This window comes from Rhineura floridana, chromosome 22, assembly GCF_030035675.1.
Source record: "Rhineura floridana isolate rRhiFlo1 chromosome 22, rRhiFlo1.hap2, whole genome shotgun sequence".
Lineage (NCBI taxonomy): Eukaryota > Metazoa > Chordata > Lepidosauria > Squamata > Rhineuridae > Rhineura > Rhineura floridana.
Genome location: NC_084501.1, coordinates 20,004,006 through 20,024,874, shown reverse-complemented (window position 1 = coordinate 20,024,874; position 20,869 = coordinate 20,004,006). Strand labels below are relative to the sequence as shown.

The window sequence follows — 20,869 nt, the reverse complement described above, 5'->3', positions numbered from 1 at the left end:
CACTGACAGGCAGCAGAGAGGACAGTAAACGGCGTGGACCAGTGGTCTGACTTTGCATGAGGCACCTGCTTATGCCCCTGTCCAACATGTGGAGCCATAGCTGAGTGCCAGAGCATCTGCCTTGCGTGCAGAAGGCCCCAGGTTTGATGACCGACATGCGCCAGTTAAAAGGGTCAGGCAGGTGATGTGAGGGGTCAAACTAGACTTGGCGTCAGTAGCATAGTGGCCAGTTCAGAAGTGCAAGGTCTCTTCGTGTTTGTCACAGCCACCCCTCCCACTTTTTTGCTGCTGAGTTGAGAATGAAATCCTTCTCCCGCAACATCCCTAGGAGCCAATAAGCATGAAAGGGAAGGTTGTTAGCTGCTAGGAGGAGTCTTCTCAGTGGCTGACTCACCTCCTTTCACTCTGATTGGCTACAATCCACAGGAAAGGACAAGGGCTCACAGGATGCTGGAGACATAGGGGCCCTGCTGGGAACCTGCTTCCAAAAAAGGGAAAGGTCAACGACCCTCTGAGACCCTGAACAACTGCAGCGCTGCTTGGCATCACGAGTGGGGGAGAGTTACTATTCCCAGAAGAAGCGTCTGCTTGGCCACTGTGAGGCCCTTTGGCCTGATCCAGCTGGCCTCTTCTTACGTTCTTCTCCCTTATTGGGGAGAAGGGAAAATACAGCCATCCCATGGCCCCTGGCGATGGAAAGAAGCCAGCCTAGTCTCTTGGCTCTTTGAACCGGCCCAAGAAGCTCTTCAACACTGACCCTTTCTCCTCCGCAGCTTGGCATCATCTACCGTGACGTGAAGCTGGAGAACATCTTACTGGACAACGAGGGACATGTGGTGCTCACGGACTTTGGGCTGAGCAAGGAATTTGTGACTGAGGATGTAAGTCTTGTTCTCTCTGGCTCTGGATCCCCCCGTCCTTGTCCCAAAAGATTTGTCGGTGCTAAGATATAGGACATGTCAAGATCTGGGCGGTAAAGGAATTGCGTGTTGACAGTTCAGAGCAGCCTTCGCCATCCTGCCGCCCTCCAGATGTTTTGGCTGCAACTCTCGTCAGCCCCAGACAGCACGGTGATGGGAGTTGTTGTCCAAAGCAACGGGAGGATGCTAGGCTGGCGAAGGCGGGTTCAGGGGGTGAAAGCCATTTATCTTTGGAGAAAAAGCTGTCTTCAGTAGCCAAGAGATGTGCGTCTCAGGCTTTGTTGATGGGGTGGGGCGCTTAAGAATGTCCTGGGGGAGGACCCTAAGACAACGGGGGGGGGGGAGAACTAAACAAAAGTATTTTAACAAAAGTAAAATGATGTAGCCCAATATCGTTAAATTGGAGTGATTTCACTTGGGTAAGCATCCGCTCGTACACAAGTACACACACACTATTCTCTCCACCTGCAGTTTTAAAATAATAAATAATAAACTTTAATTTGTTAGTTGCCTATCTGTCCAATTTTTGGACACTCTAGGCGACCTACAGCAGCAACAAATACAATATACAATTCAATAAATACATTACACACTACAGTAAATAACCATATTCATCAATTTAAAACTAGCATCAAAACATCAGTTAAAACATTACAACTAATCTAACTCGAATTCCTGTAGGCCTGGCCTGAAGAGCCAGGTCTTTAACATTCGTCGAAAGCTTATCAGGGAGGAGGCATGTCGAAGATCGTGGGGGAGGGAATTCCAGAGGGTGGGAGCCACTACTGAGAACGCCCTCTCTCTGGTCCGCACCAGCCGAGCTGTTTTGGCCGGTGGGACTGAGAGGAGATCCTGCGTGGCTGATCTTGCAAGGCTGCTCAATTGGTGATACTGGAGGCGGTCCTTTAGATCAACCGGGCTGAAACCGTATAGGGTTTTAAAGGTCAGTACCAACACCTTGAATTGGGCCTGGTAAACCACTGGTAGCCAGTGAAGATCTATCAACACCGGGGTGATGTGTTCCCGGCGACGGCTATGCGTAATCAAGTGTGCTGCCGCATTCTGCACCAGTTGGAGTTTCCGGACCGTCTTCAAGGGTAACCCCACGTAGAGCGCATTACAATAGTCTAAGCGAGAGGAGACCAGGGCATGTATCACTCGCGGGAGAAGCTGTACAGGAAGGTAGGGTCGCAGCCTCTGTATCAGATGTAATTGATACCAAGCTGCCCGGCTCACTGCCAAAACTTGAGCTTCCATGGACAGCTGGGAGTCAAGAATGACCCCGAGGCTGCGGACCTGATCCTTTAGGGGCAATCTTACCCCGTTAAACACCAAGTCGATGTCTCCTAACCTCCTATCACCCACGAGTAACACCTCGGTCTTATCAGGATTTAGCTTCAGCCTGTTCTCGCCCATCCATCCACTAACGGACTCCAGGCACTTGGACATGGTCTCCACAGCCACCTCTGGTGAGGACTTAAATGAGAGATAGAGCTGAGTGTCATCCGCATATTGGTGACACTGCAGCCCAAATCTCCTGATGATGGCCCCCAGCGGCTTCATATAGATGTTAAATAGCATGGGAGAGAGGATAGAACCCTGTGGCACTCCACAAGTGAGAGGCCAAGGGTCTGAAACCTCATCCCCCAATGCCACCCGTTGATACCTGCCTGAGAGATAGGAATGGAACCACCGTAGAACGGTGCCCCCCATCCCCAATCCCTCTAGGCGGCTCAACAAGATACCGTGGTCGACGGTATCAAAAGCCGCTGAGAGATCCAGGAGGACAAGGAAGGTATATTCTCCCCTATCCAATGCCCTCCTCATATCATCTACCAGGGCGACCAAGGCTGTTTCAGTTCCATGTCCAGTCCTGAAGCCCGACTGGAATGGATCTGAACCATGCACGACAAGGCTGCATACACGCCATCCATTTAAAGCGCCTGGCTTTCCCCCAAGGAATCCTGGGAACTGTAGTTTACCCCTCACAGAGCTACCATTCCCAGCACCGTTAACAGACTACAGTTCCCAGCAGTCATTGGGGGAAGTCAAGTGCTTTAAATAGAATGGTACCCATGCAAGCTGGTTACAGGCCACAGCCTTGTTTTCTGGTCCCTGTTTCTGGTGAATCTCTCTCGCTGAATTTATTTTTCCTCCTGCAGAAGATGCCTTGTTAAAATTGTGTGAGTAACAGATAGCTAGCACTGTCATTCCTCGGGTCCAGGTCCCTCCCCAGGGTCTGCAGAAATCAAATCTCTGATCAGGGAGGGGAAAAAGGATCCATCTTGTCCCTAGCTCACATGTGCATGAGAGCTTAAAGCAGCATGCATTGCACATCCTGTCCATTTCACTCATACACAGTGCAGCTGTCGAGGCATATTTGGGGCAACTGATAACATCACAGAGGACAGTCATGGTTTTGAATCTATCTTTCCCCCCAAAAGAGCCATCGGCCTCTTGGCTGTTGGGTCAGCACTATTGCACAGTAAGGCCACCTCTGCACCTTACATTGAAAGCAGTAATATACCACTTTAAACAGCCATGGTTTCCCCTCAAGAATCCTGGGAACTGTAGGGGTGCTGAGAGTTGTTAGGAGAACCCCATTCCCCTCACAAAGCTGCAATTCCCATCGTGGTTTAACTGTCAGTCCCTCTTCCCAGGCAACTGTAGCTCTGTGAGGGGAAGAGGGGTCCCCTAACAGCTCCCTTAACAAACTACACTTCCCAGGATTCTTTGGGGGAAGCCATGGCTGTTTGAAGTGGTATGACAGTGCTTCAAATGTATGGCGAACGTGTACCCTAAATTAAAACAGCCTTCATCCCAGGAATGAAGAGCCTTCATCCGTGTGTGTCAGTGGGAAGTGCGTGAAGGGGCTCATAAAGTGACTCATAAATCGAGTACCAGAAGCACATCTGGTTTCATCTGTGCCACTTAATCTACTTGTGTAATTAAAGCCCAGTGAAGGCTGCTTGCCCTGTTACAGAAGGAAGATACGGAAACATGCAGTATTCTGAATGTACCTGTCCTTGTCATTTAAACCAGGTTGAAGACCTTGTACATGTTATTATTACATGCTGTTCTTTATATCGTATTTTGAAAGAGCAGTATTTTGTCATTTTGACCATGAGCCTGTAATTTACTTACTGAGTGGGCAAAATAAACATAGAGCTGTGAATATTGCACATTTTTCTATCTGCAGTAATTGAAGAGAGAAGAAAATTCTTAAGAGAGATTACTGTATTTTGCCAGGAAGATGCAGAATTTTAAGCTTGTTTTATGATTTTATTCATTCTGGTTTTACAAAATTTTATTCGGGTTTGTATAATACATTCATTTTTTTTTCATTTTGCTATTTCATTTTAATAGTTGTTAAGAGGAACAATACCTTTTTCAAGGGGCATGTTGTGATTTGCCAGAGAAATTCAGCATTCTGGGTCGTATTCCGTGCTAGTCCTACTCAGAGTAAATCCACTGAGGTCAATAGACATGACTGACTTGGGTTCATTAATTGCAGTGGGTCCGCTTCAAGTAGGACTTAGTTGAATACAACCCTCTAAGTTTACTCATGCTGTAATTTATTTGGGGCCAAGTTAATTTCTATTTATTGATTTATTTATTGCATTTATATCCAAGCTTTTCTCCTAGGAGCTCAAGGTGGCGTACATGGCTCTCTCCCTTCTCATTTAATCCCAACAACAACCTTGTGAGGGAGTTTAGGCTAAGAGGCAGTGACTGGCCCACGGTCACCCAACGAATTTCATGCCTGAGTGGAGATTTGAACCTTGGTCACTACACCACACTGACTCTCATCTCACCTATTTTGTCTTCCTTCCATATTGTTAGATCTTGTTTTGTAACGGTCTAATGATCAGAAGCAAATAAATGAATCTGATCTATTCATAATAAACTCAGTTCCCTGAGATGGGTCACATTGCCACCTGACTGGGGAAAATAAAAAGCCTTGCTCTTACGCCTTTAACAGCTGTGCACTCTGCAAACACCAGCCCCTGAAGCTTTCCTAGTACAGAGATAAGCCATGTCACCTGCTCAAAAAGGTGGCCTTAAAGGCACAGGAGCAATAGGTAGTTTAAACAATTGGCAAACTCAAGAGAGGTGTGTCTATTCCAATTTGGAGTGGATTATGTTCAAGCCTCTCCTCTCTCCCTCTCCCCACCTTTCTCTCTCTGCTGTGCCCCCTGCTACAGAAAGAACGGACCTTCTCCTTTTGCGGCACCATAGAATACATGGCCCCAGAGATTGTACGCAGCAAAAGCGGACATGGCAAGGTAAGACTTCTGGGCGCAGATGGCTGGGACTGGGACAACCATTCTGGCAGCGCAAATCCAGGAGTGGGAGAGTTGGGACTTGAGAAGGGTGGCTTGGGAAAGTGGCTCATTTTACATCTTCGTCCACCCATTTACAGGCCGATTAGGAACACAGGTAGGGTGGGATCCAGCAGACCAGAAGCAGAGCCAGTGTGGAACCTACTGGGTTGTGGGTGGGGCAAGGCAGCTATGGCAGGGCAGGTGGAGCCGGCATTGGACCTGGTAGGCAGGTTCTGGGCAAAGCCTTGCAGAATCTGGCCAGTCAGGGATGGGCCACTATTTAAAAGTAAATCTGAAAATGAGCAAACGGATGACAAAAGGCTTTGCATTAGAAGGTAAGTAACCCTTATTGCCCAAGGGAAATAAACAATAACAAAGTGAGAATGTAAAAATGACTGACAAGAGCTTCAGTTGCAAAACTGTGTGTCAGACAGATATGAGTTCAAACTGAGAGGGGGGTAGTTTAGGACAGGGTGCTGGTAATTACTGGGCTTTATGGGGGAAATTTAAATTATTTGCATACTGTCTGACAGTTTGGTAACAGCAAGTCACAGAAAGGAGAGTCTCAGTCTGTACCAGGTGTGGGGAACCTTTGGCCCTCCAGATGTTGCTGAACTCCATCTCCCATCAGCCCAGCAAGCATGGACAGTGAAGGTGCAAGTTGTAGTTCGGCAGCATTTGGAGAGCCAAAGGCTCCCCGTACCTGACCTAAAGAAAAACCAGGGTAGCCATGTTAGTCCATCAGGAAGAAAGGACAAAATCCCACCAAAATCTACAGCTGAGTAATGCCCAGCCAAAAAAGTCACAAATGCATGAGAAGCTTTTGAGTTCCTGAGGACTTTTCATCAGGCTAGATGTTGCACAAGGTAGGAGATGGTTGGATGAGGAAAAATAAATAAAAACAGTAGATAAACAGGCTGGATATTGTAGCCTTGAAGGCTGATTACAGAGCCAGTGGCTATGTTCACACCATACATTTAAAGCACATGCTTCCCACCCACCCAAGAATCCTGGGAACTTTAGTTTGTTAAACGTGCTAGGAATGGTAGCTCTATGAGGGGCAAGCTACAGTTCCCGTGATTTTTTGGGAGAAGCAGTGTGCTTGAAGCATGGTGTGTGCACAGTATAAGATGGACATTGCAGATGAAGTCCCTCTCAGGTGCTGAGATACCGGCTGACACACCTGGGCTGATGACACCATTTCCTTTTCCTCTTCTTCTTTTGAGAAAAGAGAGACGGCTTGTAACCCGGTTCTATCCCACACCTTTGCTGAACTACATGAGTTTCTGCTGTTTGGCAGTTCTCATGGCTGTACGTTTAAAGCTCTTCCCTTCGTGCATCCTGATTTGCTTGCAGGGAGATCATTAGTTATTGATTTGATCTCGTACCCACCCTTCACCCTGAGGTCCTGGGGTGGTGGGATTGAGCCATTTAAAATTCAGTATTAAGAACAGTTTGAAACAAATTGCAGTCTCAAGAATAGGGTGAGTCCCGAAAACGTACATCTCAAGTGTCAAAGGCCCAGGTAAAGTGGTGGTGTGCCTTCAGCAGAGGACAGAATCTATATATAATGAAGGTGTCAGACAGACCTAGGTGGGAAGGTAGTTCCACAACTGAGGGGCTGCCAACCAGAACTCCCTTTGTCAGACTGCCATCCCCCCAAACCTTGAGGGTGGTGGAACTACCAAAAGAGCCCCCTCTTCTGATCTCAACACCCGAGAGGGTGTGTAAGGAAGGAGGGAGGCGGTCTGTCAGATGTTTGATGACGCTGGCTATTTATGGAGCATTCATTCGGATTTGTTTGTGGAGAGGTCAAAAGCAAGTGTTGTTCCACACTTTCCTCTGTGTTTTCCTCTCACGTTCCTTGTTATCATTATTTTTTAATTGCATTTATATCCTACCCTTCCTCCCGAAGGAACCCAAGGTGGCGTACATAAACAAAAGCATTGCAAAAAAGCCTGATCTTTTAGGGAAGCAGGGCTGTTGTGAAGAGCTCCCAACTGACTGCAGCCGCCCAACTTAATTGAATCCCACCTGCAAGTGACGACAGTCTGGCAGCTGCCTGACTCACAGGGGCTGAGCTCCTTGGTTTTCTCTGATGAGTGATGATCGCCTTTCCGTCAGGGAAACCCTCCTTGGGATCGGTCTCACCCTGATCCTTCCTCCCCTGCACCCCTCCCCAAATTTGGCAGGTCTAATAGTCCCAGCAAGGCATGGAAGTTGGCACGTTTCATTTCCCCTCCTGTCTTGCAGATCTTTCTTAGTTGTATTTCTTTGCATGTTTCTGTAGGTTCCAACAGAGGCACCAGCTGCTTCTAAAGCAAGCCGTTGTGAGGTCAGATCCCCCCCTGTTCTTCATTCTGTTCAGTCTTTTGTACTGCAAAGGCCACCTTAGGATTGAAGCACCCTCTTTTGGGAACCTTCTTGATGGAAGTGGTTGCTCAGGGCCTAGCTGCTAGCCCAGGAATTCCCCCCCCCCTCCGCCCTCTATGCTGTGAGTTCAAATCCCTATTTAACTGTTTCTTTCATGGCTTTCTCTCTGCTCAACGCCCGCCCAAGTATAGTCTTCAGTCAGTTGTGGCTTCCCCTAAGTACAAAAAGTTCTGATTCTCCTTGGCTGCAATTCCCTGTTTGTTGGGAAAACGCCTGGTTCTAGAATGATAGTCTAGGGAGACATGCGCATCCTTTAAAAGTGTGGCTGCAAGCCTAGTTGGCAAAGTAAGCTGACTGTAGAACCAATCAAGTTACTTTTTCAAATCCCCCTTTGTTGACTTTCTCTTTTCACTCGGAAAGGTTCATTTGCGCTGGAGCCCCTGGAATGGGGGGGGACTTTTGCCCCTCCAGGAACTGTTGGACTCCAGCTCCTAGTATCCCTACCTGTTGGCCATGTCGGCTGGGGGCTGATGGGAGATGGAGTCCCAACAAGACGTGGAGGGCTGCAGGCTTCCCCACCTCTGCCCTAAGACCATACCAGGCCTACTGTTAGGAAGGACATAGGAATATCGAGTCAGACCTTTTTATTTATTTATTTTATTTAATTTAATTTATATACCGCCCTAAGCCCAAGGGCTCTCTGGGCGGTGTACATAAAATAAAGCAATCAGGAATATATAAATACAATAATACAATAGAATCAAACCAGCAAAGGTAAACAAAAATAATCAAACAGCAGCAAAATACAACAATACATATAATAATACGCATTAAAATGCCTGGGAATATAAAAAGGTTTTCACCTTGGTCCATCTAGCTCAGTAGTGTCTACACTGACTGGCAGTGGCTCTCCCAGGTTTACGAAACAGAACATTTCCCAGCCATATTTGGAGATGCCATATTAGGGATTGAACCTGGGACCTTCTGCATGGAGATCAGATGCTCCACCCCTGAGCTGTGGCCCAGGTCCCTGACAGCAGCTGCTTTAGTCCTGTTCTGAAAAAAAGAGAGCTGCAGGTGCAAATTGAAGACTCAACCGGCAGCTTTCATGTCTTTCTTCTTGCACCAGAGAGGCCACCCAGGACTGGAACCAAGAATGACTTCCTGACGCACATTTTCCAACAGTTTTTGCCACTGAACTCGCAGCTGTTGTGAGTTCAGATCCCTTGGATAGCTTAAACTGTTTTGTTTACCCTTGTAAACTAAGGGTGTGGAACCTTTTTTGGCCTGGGAGGCCAGATCTTTTTATTTCCTTCAGGGGCACCCAACTGCCAGTCTTCTGATGTCATGATGATGTCAGGTGACTGATAGGTGGGCTGTCCTGTCCACCTGTCAAAGTTGACCTGCAGGGGTGAGGGAGAGGTGTTCTAGGACAGTGTCCAAGTGCTGTTAACAGACATCTCTCAGGCAAAGTCATTCCCCTGCAGAACCAGTGATCATGGGTCCATATCCCAGTTCTAGGCCTGAGCATGTCTGTCTTTTTGCTCAAAAAGGCCACTCACAATTTGAGCAACAATGAAGAATGACTCCTGCAGACCTTTGCTCAACAGTGGGGAAGGGAGGTGGCCTGTGGATCCAAAAGCTGGGAGATAAAGTCCCAACTGGCTGGCTTAGTTTTTGTTTATTTATATTGCCAAAGCTTTTGCAACAACTGCTCAGGGTATATTTTTGCGGAGCTGTTATAATCCTTAGGCGTAGAGTGGATGTGACCTTAGAGGTAAAAGGGTAATAAAGCATGCTTATTAGGGAGGCGGTGATAGTGATGGAGGTGCCTTTGCCCTTGTTATCCCAGTTGCTCTGTGTCCTTTTCTCCTAGTCCGTGGACTGGTGGAGCTTGGGTATCCTGATGTTTGAGCTCCTAACAGGCGCCTCGCCCTTCACACTGGAGGGGGAAAAAAACTCGCAGGCCGAGGTGTCCAGGTGAGCCTGGGGTGGGATTCGGGGCTGATTTGGGAAGGCAGCGTCTTGGTGGGGAGGATGGACTGGCTTTACTGGAGAGGCCAAGGCTGATGGGTAATGCGCGAAGGATTGGCATGAGCTGCTAGGGCTGGTGGGTAATGAGGAAAGAGTTTGCTAGGGCTGATGGGGAAGAAATTCGATTCAGTTGCATTTAAAGGCAGATCTGTTAAATCCACACTTTCCAAAACAAAATGAGAACGGCAACACAGGCATCCCTTGACACTTGCACTGATGTGAATTTTGCGATGCAGTTCTCTGGCCCAACAGCGTTTCCAAAAATGCATGTATTATGGGGAATTGTGCATAAACATGAAGATATTCTTCAGAATAACAATACAAAAAAAATTAGGAGAAACTGCTTGGAAAAGTGTGTGCATCAGTCAAAACTGTGTACAAAAAGGTCTTTATTAGGAGAAATTATAGGGCAAGGCTTCCCCTGATGACAAATCTGTGTGCTGGTTTCTAGGCGGATCCTGAAATGCAACCCTCCATTCCCATCGCTCATTGGCCCCGTGGCTCGTGACTTACTCCAGAAGCTGTTGTGTAAGGACCCGAAGAAGCGCCTGGGCTCAGGGCCCACCGGGGCACAGGAGATCAAAGAGCATCCCTTTTTCAAGGTGAGATCTGGCTTCCTCGTTGCCAGTGTTGCAGAATACGGCAGCTGAGCCAGCCCATCACCACCCTGTGGCTCCTTCTGTCCCCGACCTTTGAATAGCTTACAACATTGGTGTGTGTGTGTGTGTGTGTATTCTTCTTCGGCCCTTCTCCAGGTCCTCCCTCTGAGGGAGGCTTGGAGGTGGTGACAAGGGAAGAGGGCCTTTTTCAGTTGTGTCTCCCCATCTGTGGAACGCTTTCCCCAGTGAGGTCTGCCTGGTGCCTTCGTTGACATTTTTCCTGCACCAGATAAAGACTTATGTTTTCCCCCCAGGCATTTGATAGGCTGAGACGATGTTTTGTTACTTGTTTTTTTGTTAGTGCGCTGCCAACCTTCCTGTGGCTGTTATTTATTTATTTATTGCATTTGTATACTGCCCCATAGCTGAAGCTCGCTGGGCGGTTTACAGCAATTAAAAACATTAAAAACAAATATACAAATTTAAAAACACATTTTTAAAAAGCAATTTAAATTATGGGGGTTGTTCTGCTTTTATGTTATAATGTATTTATATTTATGTTTTAAGCTGTGTTGTAAGTCACTTGGGGACCTTCAGGTAACAAGTGACTGGTGATGATGATAATACCATGCAAATAAAAAAAGAATCTGTAGAACAACCCTCAATAACAGCAGCAAAACTTTGGCAGTACAATGCGTTCTCATAGTCCAAGCCTCCGAAAAGAGGTATTCTTTTACCTGGTGCTAAAAAGATGTCAGTGAAGGTGCCAGGCAGACCTTGCTGGGAGAGCATGCCACAAAAGGTGAGTTGCAACTGAGGAGGCCTTAAATGTAGGTGGCCCCACCTGATAGACCACTCCCCTGCCTTTTCGCTCCTTGCTCTTACATATCTCTGATTCAGACTGGTTTTTAAACGGTTTCCTCTATCACTGCATCCTGCAGTTGTTGTAGAGAAGATGCTGAGTATTTTTCTGTTTGAAGCCCATGGCTCCACTTTTAAAAAAAACCACGACTCCCAGGATTCCATAGAGGAAAGCCATGGCAGTCTGTTTCCACAGTGTAGCCATCTCCTTTACCTGCTGTCATCTGCCCCAGGGCCTGGACTGGACGGAGCTTGCGGCACGCCAGGTGAAGCCCCCCTTCAAGCCCCTCATCCGGAGCGAGCTGGATGTGCGAAACTTTGCTGAGGAATTCACCAGCTTGGAGCCCATCTACTCTCCTGCTGGGACTCCTCCGAGCCTCGAACGCGTCTTCCAGGTGAGTGCCAAAGAGATCTAAATCCACAGCAGGGGGCTGCATTTGTCATTCCGTGTACAGCTCCGGCGTCCCCTTTCAGAAGGGTATGTAGAGATGGAAAAGGTACACAAGAGGGAAACTGAAAGAACTGCAGATCAGGGCAGCTCCCCAGTGAGGAAGAGCTTACTGCATTTTGGTGTTTTTGGGGAGAAAAAGAGGACCAAGGGAGGATATAATCTGGAAAGAGCAATCTGATGGTTTTTCTCTCTGGTAATAGTGGACCTAGAAGCCCCAGGGTGTCAGATTACGTGCAAAAATAATCTTGCAGGTCTTTCTCCCCCGTCTTTAAAGCAGGGTTGCTGGAGATTGTGGCCCTCCAGACACCTTCCCTTTGTGAAGGGCTGTAGCTCTGTGGCAGAGCATCTGTCTTGCATGTAGAAGGTCTTGGGTTCGGGGGTGGGTGTTTTTTTTTTTTTTTGGTAGTATCCAATTTTGTTTTGACGTAAGTATAACGAACATCAGCAATCAACTTGTCTGGTTTAAACAAAGCGAGGTACAGTCAAGAATGAAAAGAATACTGACAGATGACATTGCTCAAGACTTGTGCATGTAAGCCAGCCCCAGAGAGTTATGAGTAGCGGAAGGATGTTTCCCTGACTCCTGACCATTGATCTGGTTTCCCTTCTTTAGTTATATTTCATCAAAAAGATCACGCTTAGAAGCCCCTGTGACTACTGTCCTGTGTTGTGTCAATTTTTCAGAAAGTTCTGCATCCCATACCTTGTGGAGCCAGCCCACCGGGCGTGTGTGTCACCCCTCCAGTGGTTCGCTGTCTCTATGTGAGCTGCCGCTGGGAGCAAGGCAGTGAGAACTTTATGTGTCACGGTCTTGGGTTCAGCTCCCAGCATCTCTGGGATAATTCTCAAGCTCAGACGTGGTTCTTTTTCCTGATCTGATAATATTTAGGAAGTATCGTACACTTCCTCATTATTGGAACGTAGAGTTAGAATGAAAGTGCTGTTCTGTGTTTTCTTTGTTGGTTGTTTTTTTTGGGGAAAAAAACCCCTCTAGGTTCCTTCCAGCTACTCTTTCTTCTGGCCTGCCATTTCTGAGCTTCCTCATTTTTCCTTCTCTAATCCGCAGTGGTTTAGGGCCAACGATGCAATCATTCTGCTGAAATATAGGAAGCGGCCTTATACTGAGACCACTGGTCCATCTAAAACTGGGAACTGCCTGTTTGCACATGGCACTAAGCCAAACAATGGCCTGGCACGAACCTGAGCAGGCAATGGCAGCTGCCTTACTCCCCTCTATGCTTTTTAGAACAGGGTGGCGCAGCAGCTAAGCCAAGGTTTAGCTTAGCATTTTGTCTGAACCCCGGGCTGCGGTTAAGATTTCTCCTCAGAAACATTCCGTAGCCAAGGTTTGTCCTATGTTTCCAGGTCATGATTAAGGAGGAGAGATCTTAGCCACAATCCAGAGTTTAGACGACATGCTTAGCTATAACCTAGCTTACCTTTTTCTTTTAATGTTTTGAAAGATGTTTTGTTTTAATATATTTTAAAGTCTGTTTTTATGATGTTTTAGAGTGTTTTTGGTGCTTTTGTTTGCTGCCCTGGGCTCCTACTAGAAGGAAGGGCGGGATATAAATCAAATAATCAATCAATCAATCGACTGGCAGCAGCTTTCTGGGGTGACAGACTGGGTGCAGTCCCAGCCCTGCCTGGAGATGCTGGGGATTGAACCTAGGATCTTCTGCGTGCAGTGCAGGGGCTCTGCCACTGAACTGTAGCCCAAAACACTGAAAGCCCTTCTAGACCGAGTGTTTTTTGTGTGCCAGGGCTCTCAATGTGCTCATTAAGTAAAACCACTTGATTAAAGAAGTCTTGCATCAATTAGGCTCAGCAAAGCCATTCTGTCCTGTGTGGGAGACAAGCGAGGAAGCCTCTTCTAGAGAGCACTTGCCTTCTGCAGTTTTGGGATTGCATTAAAAAGAAGGTTTATCTTTTAACTTTAGTACTGACTGACAGACTTAGTCATTTAAAATATTTTTAAATATTTAATAAATTAATTAATACAATATTTTAAAAATATCAGTCCTACCAATGAGTCGTCCGATAGATGTCTACTCAGAAGTAAGTCCTGCCGAGTTCAGTGGGACTTACACCCAGGTTAATGGGTATAGGATTGCAACTTTCAGAATGGGGCTTGCATCTGAGTACGCATGCGTAGGGCTGCACTGTGAATATGACAGTCCTAAAAATTACATGATAAAAAGAGTCCATCTGGGACTAACCCCATAGACTGCAGGTATGGAGAGTCACATATTTTAGTGCTCTTCCACATTAAATAGAGGGGGGAGGGAACCTTCCCTGCTTCTAGAAAGCTGACACTTCAGGGAGAGGCACTGGGAGAGAATATTCTTCCTGATATTGCTAGTGTTTTACATGCATGCTGTTGTTCAAGTTACGAGTATTAAGCAGTTTAATTGACAGATGATTTAACTAAAGCTTTACCTGCCATCATTAAATGAATCTCTCAATCAGACAAGGCAGAATTTAATTATTGGGGCTGAAAATAAACAATACAATTGTTTATTGTTGAGGCTGTTTTGATTTTGGTGATTCTGGTCTCTCATAGTTAGTCTCATTTAGTTTCAACTTGAACTAAGGCTTTTAGCATAGAGTCACCAGTAATTTGGAACACTTCCTACTGAAATCAGACAGGCACCTAAACTTTTGGTATTTCATTGCCTGCTGAAACTTTTTTGTTTCAGCAAATGTTTTTAGCACTGTGTATCACAACCTGTGATTTATTTATTTATTATTACATTTATCCCCACTCTTCTTCCCAAAGGGAGCCCAGGGCAGCAAACAACAATTGATAAAACGCTAAAAACATATTTTAAACATTCTTACAAACGAAACACCTTGAAAAGCATCTTAAACACAATTAAAATACAGATACAGGCTGGGATAAGATTTACTTAAAAAGCTTGTTGAAAGAGGAAGGTCTTCAGTAGGTGCCAAAAAGACAACAGAGACAGTGCCTGTGGAATATTTAAGGGGAGGGAATTCCAAAGGGTCGGTGCCATAACGCTAGAGCAGCCTTTCCCAACCAGTGTGCCTCCAGATGTTGTTGGACCACAACTCCCATCTTTCCTGACCATTGGCAATGCTGGCTGAGGCTGATGGGAGTTTTGGTCCAACATCTGGAGGCACACTGGTTGGGAAAGGCTACACTAGAGGATCCGCTTTCTGTGTTGTGCAGTGTGGACCTCCTGATAAGGTTGTATCTGCAGGAGGCCCTCACCTGCAGAGTGCAGCGATCAAGTGGGTGTACAATGGTTGAGACAATCTTTCAGATATCCTAGTCCCAAGCTATATAGGGCTTTATACACCAACAGTAGCACCAGCCTTTCCTGGTAGCTAATTGGCAGCCAGTGCAATTAAAAGCAACAACAATTGTTTTGTTGTCATATAGGAGTGCTGTGTTGACACTTGTAATTTAACATAGAAAAGGCTTGCCTCTTCCTTTTTAACATGTGGGACCACTCTCTGGCAGCTGGTGGCAGATCCAGTGACAGTTTGCCGCAAGGTGCTCGTACAGGGCGTTGTTCTGAGTGACTGTTACAGCTCACTTCTGATGCACAGGTCCTGAAGGCGGTGCCTGCACATCCAGAGGTGAGCTGTAAAAGTCACTCTGAACAACTTCCTGTATGAGCACCTTGTGGCGAACTGTCATCGGATCTGTTGCCAGGGTTAGTTAATAGTTAAGCCAAGGGTGATTTGGAGTTTGCTTAGTCAAAATTTGTCCAATACTCTGCTGAAGAAACAGAGAAGTTTGAGTCATGTCAGAGAGTTGTCTTTGTGCAAAAACAACTACCCGTTGAACTGTCATGTGATAGGACTCTTGAAGATAATTTTTTGGATGTGAGGTTATCTGAATTTTGGCTTCATGTTATCAAAATTACTCAATTATCACTGAGTACCATGAATGTGGTGATGAAGCAATGCCTGTTCTTCTGCCATTTGGTAGCACATATCTTTGCGAGACAGGCTTTTCAGCAATAACAGCTATGAAGACTAAATACAGTAATAGACTGTGTATCAATAATGGCCTGAGATTATGCCCAACAACCATCTAACATGGCATCGATCTACTCAGTGGCAAAATGCAAGCTCAGCCATCCCACTGATGGTGGCCAAAATGGACTTTATCGTGTATATATCTATTGAAAATATTCATCGTTCATGATATCTACCACTGCTTGTGTAATTATATTTTAATAGTAAAAATATGTGGCTTATGAAGCAATATTCTGCAATCTGATGGTTGGTGTTCTTACATGCCCATAAGAAAAAACCGAATAGTGAATAACGTAAATACTATAAATATTTCAACAAATTCCAGATTTACAGGGGCATTAAGTATATTTTTGCTTGGATGCCTCAAGTAATGGTCGTAAAATAGGCAAATTTGCAGGTAAAATGCATGAGACCAGCGGCTTCAGAAGGCCTGAGGTCCAAAATTAATGTGATGATAAATTGAGGGGCACCATACCAATTAAATTCAGACTTGTGGGTTGCCATACCAAAAAGGTTGGGAACCACTGTTTTAGAGAATTAATTTGATTCATTGTTGGGCATTTTTTCCATATTAATTCATTATAATATCCTGCGCATCCTCCCAGAAGCTCAGGGCAGTAAACAACAAGCGATAAAACACTAAAAACATCTTAAAGAGCCATTCCAGCACAGACACAGACTGGGAGAAGGTCTCTACTTAAAAGGCTTGTTGGAAGAGGAAGATCTTCAGTAGGCGCCGAAAAGATAACAGAGATGGCGCTTGTCTAATATGTAAGATGAGGGAATTCCAAAGGGCAGGTGCCATCACACTAAAGGTCCCCTTCCTATGTTGCGTGGAATGGACCTCCATGTTGTGTCCATTCCAGTTGCGCGGTATCTGCAGGGAGACCCTTGCCTGCAGAGCACAGTGATCGACTGGGTGTGTAGGGGATGAGACGATCTTTCCAGAAAAGTGAACTTAAAGCAATTTACAAAAAAGAACCACATTAAAAACAGGTGTAAAAACATGAGTAAAAATTGGCTAAAATGCTCATCAGTAATATGTGTAAAACAGCAAATCCAATTCAATCCAACTCAGTAATTTTAAGATGATTTAATGCTATTTTTTATGAGATGGCAGTTTGTAAATACTCTTATAAATAAAATAAAATATCAGACAGCTTTGTCTTCTAACAAAGTAACTTTTTAACAATTGCTTTCCTTCAGTGTCTCAAAATGGCAGCTTCATTGAGGTTTTGGTAATAGGCAGATATATGTAGATGACATCAACTGATTCAACGATCAGTTAAAACGAAGACGATTAAACAATCAAAATTAATTTCATTGGCTAACCCTTTTTTTAATGTGGGGGGACATTCAGTTATCACTTTAGAAGCCCATTTTGGTATGAAGTGTTATTTAGATTAATAATTTATAATAATAATTCTGCAACCTGAAAAGGAGAAGTCCATGAAAGTGTGATTTTTGCTGTTCTTGTGAGCTTGATGCCTCTGTTGCTGCCAGAGGTCCCCTGCTGATTCCCAGGCTGCGTGTGTGGGCTTTTGTTTAGGGATATTCCTTCATCGCTCCTTCCATCCTCTTCAACCGCAACGCTGTGACAGCTGATGTCCTTGGGGCTGGGCCAGATGGGGAGCGCCCGGGAAGTGCCGCTGTGGCCCGCAGTGCAATGATGAAGGTAACATCCTGCAGTGGGGTGGGGTGGGGTGGGGTGGGGTGGGAGGGAGGGAGGGAGGGAGAAACAGGGAGCCACAGATAGGTGGAGGGAATTACTGACTAAGGATGGAAGGATCAGTCAATTTCAGTTCTCTCCAATCTCAGATTCAGTTCTCCGCATTCCTGCAGCAATTTGTGTTTTTTAACAAAAATCCTTGTGAAAATTCTTCAGTGTTCTAGTGTGACTTTCCCCTAATAACCCATTTTTGTCTGCAGTTTTGACTAGTGTTCACGCTTACAAGCAATTTCCACTAATATATAATGCACTTTTGCATCCTGTTTTCCCTAATGTATTGATTTTTTATGCACACTTCATAGTTTGGGTGGCGAACTGCATTGCAAAATTGAGATAACTGCAAATTCCAAAGGACGGCCATGTTTCAGTTCTCATATTGCTTTGAAAAGTGCAAATTTGACAGATTTGGCTCAAGCGCCTTTTCCTTAGGGAGGTCCAAGCAGATGCCAAAGGAGGCATTCTCTGACCCTTCCTGGAATATGCCTTGAGTGGCAGAAGACTAAAGTGCCAAAGCTGTTTGAATTTGGTGTCATCCAGAGCTTCTCCGGACGATCAGTTCAAAGCATGCCCCTGCCACATTTGATTAGTTGGGGAGGGATAGTTTCTGTAAAAAATCAACTCATTTGACATGTGGTGTTGGAGGAGAGCTTTGCAGATAGCAACGACTGGGAAAAAGACAAAAAATTGGGTGTTACAACAGATTAAACCAGAACTATCGCTAGAAGCTAAAATTATGAAACTGAGGTTATCATCCTTTGGACACATAATGAGAAGACATGATTCACTAGAAAAGACAATCATGCTGGGAAAAACAGAAGGGAGTTGAAAAAGAGGAAGGCCAAACAAGAGATGGATTGACTCCATAAAGGAAGCCACAGACCTGACCTTACAAGATCTGAACAGGGTGGTTCATGACAGATGCTCTTGGAGGTCGCTGATTCATAGGGGTGCCGCTGTAAGTCATAATCGACTTGAAGGCACATAACAAGAAGCTTCTGGAAGCCAGGTGTGGGGAGCCTCTGGCCCTCCAGATGTTACTGAATTTTTTTGCCCAGAGACCCTTCCAAATTTGCAGCCCGCTCTGTACTTTTAAGCTGCAAGTGGACCCCCACCTGGCTTCATCTTCTAGTGCCATTTTTCAGTGCTCCTACTAAATAAATTCAGTCCACTGAGTTGATTCAAGACGGTGTCCAGTTGCATCAAGACAAAGACGAAAATCTGCTCCTTGATCTCATGCAAAAATGTGGTTACAATATCTGAAGAGCCATCCAAACACATAGGGAACAAACAACTTTCTTAAATACTGTAAATAGTAGATGCATTGCAAAATAGCACTAGAAGTTGAAGCCCGGTGGGGGTTCACTTGTAGCTTAGAAGTACAGAGCTGACTCCGGATTTGGAAGGGTCTGTGGGCAAAAAAAAAAAAACCAGTGCCACCACTGCAGCTTCACAAGGATCTCTTATCAGGTGGGAGGCCCGTGATGGGGCAGGAAGGGGAGTGGGGTGTTTAAGTGGACGGCTGTCTCCAAAGAAATATACTTACTGTTCCTGTGGGTCTTTGGGCAAGGCCATGTTCCCCAAACCATGCCTACGTGCCCCACACCTGATGCCATGTGTGACATCAGAGTTTGGGCAACTAGAAATGTGGCTGGATCCTGCAGCTGGAAAGCAGGATTGAACTCGCCACGCATCAACTGAAGGGTGGGGATTCAATCTTGTTTGGTTTGGGTGTGCGAGCAAGTTCACCACTGGAAACTCACTAGCGTCCCAAACCCCTGCAGAAGCAGGACCGAATTCCCTGAGCTTCAGAATTCAATTCTGCTTGGTTGCTATTTTCCCCCCATTCCCGCAGGCCAACTTTGACAGATGGGCGGGACCACTCACCTCGCAATCATCTGACATTATAATGACATCAGGTGATTGACAGGTAGGTGGTCTTGCCAGCTGTCAGGGTTGGCCTAGGGGGGTGGGAGATAGATCTCTGGCTCACCAGGCCAGAAAGGTTCACCGCCCCTGGTGCATACAGAGGCCCCCCCGGACTGGATGGGCCTGTGCTTGGGAGGAGCCCTGTCTTTGTGGAGATGCCTTTGTGGATTCTGCTTTAACTTCCTCCTCCTCTCCCCAGGATTCTTCATTCTTCCAACAGTATGAGATGGACTTGAAAGAGCCGCCGCTGGGTGAGGGCAGCTTCTCCCTGTGCCGCCGCTGCCGGCAACGCCAAACCGGAGCAGAATTTGCCGTCAAGATCATCAGCAAAAGGTGCTCGCTCCTCCCCACTGCCACTCCCCCCTCCCCAAGGGATGCTTTCACCCAGAACCTCAGAGATCGATTGGCAATAGATTTAAAACAGGTCCTTCTTTAACACACCATGTATAAACAATTCGTGGAAATTCACAGTCACAAGATAAGGGGTGGTGGCCATGAGCATTAAGATGGCTTTACAAAGGGATTGGTATTAGCTATGGTGGAGAAGGAAGAGGTGAATTTCATCCCCAGCTACAAATAATAATAGTTCAATGGAACCTCCATGTGCAGATGCAGTCTACCCCTGAATACCAGTTGCCAGAAGACAAAGATTAAGAGAGGGGTGTCCTCCTTGTGGGCTTCCCAGAGGCATCTGGCTGGCTACTGTGGGAAGTGGATTAGATGGACTGTTGGTCTGATCCAGCAGGCCTCCGATTACTTTCCTAATGCATCCATGGTTTGGCCTTGGGGGGCCTGGCGGCTAGCTGCTCCTTGTCTCCCTCCACCAGACAGCAAAGCTTAGGTATCTGCGTATTTCTGTGTTTCTAATGGCTCCTTTGCCTGACCTTGCAATGAACACGTTTCAAACTCCGTCCCACCCCTCAATCCCTTCATCCAGGATGGAAGTGAACACTCAGCGCGAAGTAGCAGCCCTGCAGATCTGTGAAGCCCACCCAAACATCGTCAAGGTGCACGATGTCCATCATGACCAGGTAATGCTGCCGCTTTGAGGTGGAAGCATCTCATCGGCACACGAGGGAGGCTCCCTCTCTGCCGCTCTGCCATTGATTGATTTACTGTTATTTATCAACCACATTTCAGCTGTAACAGGTCCGAAGACAGTTTACAACACGCTCACACACTCCCCCCGTGTATCTGGACTCAAGAGAGGACCTTTTCAGTGGCTGTGAATGTTTGCTCCAGGGGTGGGGAATAAAACACTGGGGAGGGGAAGCAGGCTGAACGTCTTATAAAACTTGTGATGAGTAGTGCCTGTACACTGTGCCTCCGGTCTCAGGTTCCGCAAGCACTAGAAACTTACCCTTCCATTTTTTTAATGAATCTGGAGATTATGGCTCATTTGGTGGTGCTAGTGGGGAAACTGCCACACACCCCTTACACACACCCCCCTCATGGATATCCATGTCAGTGCCTAGTCCCTTACTAGAGAAGCCCATTTGCTCTCGCCACCGGTGAGCTTCTGCTGACAGGTTTTGTTCTTAAGCAGCTGCCTTTGGCCTCTAAAGTTGACCACTTTTGTCCTGTTCTTTCCTGGGGGTTTTCATTGTTTTTAAATTGGCTACTGCGAATTTTTATTGTTT

General features: G+C 46.1%; 1 protein-coding gene across 1 annotated transcript in view; it reads left to right on the top strand.

Annotated features, from left to right (window-relative positions):
- The window catches only part of RPS6KA4 (ribosomal protein S6 kinase A4), a 44,851-nt gene that overhangs the window by 11,836 nt on the left and 12,146 nt on the right, over positions 1-20,869 (top strand). The window contains exons 5-12 of the mRNA XM_061605630.1: positions 774-881; positions 5,126-5,206; positions 9,495-9,598; positions 10,104-10,254; positions 11,346-11,507; positions 17,124-17,249; positions 19,429-19,562; positions 20,167-20,260. Coding sequence (XP_061461614.1) covers positions 774-881; positions 5,126-5,206; positions 9,495-9,598; positions 10,104-10,254; positions 11,346-11,507; positions 17,124-17,249; positions 19,429-19,562; positions 20,167-20,260 — 960 coding nt within the window. The remainder of the gene's footprint in view (positions 1-773; positions 882-5,125; positions 5,207-9,494; positions 9,599-10,103; positions 10,255-11,345; positions 11,508-17,123; positions 17,250-19,428; positions 19,563-20,166; positions 20,261-20,869) is intronic.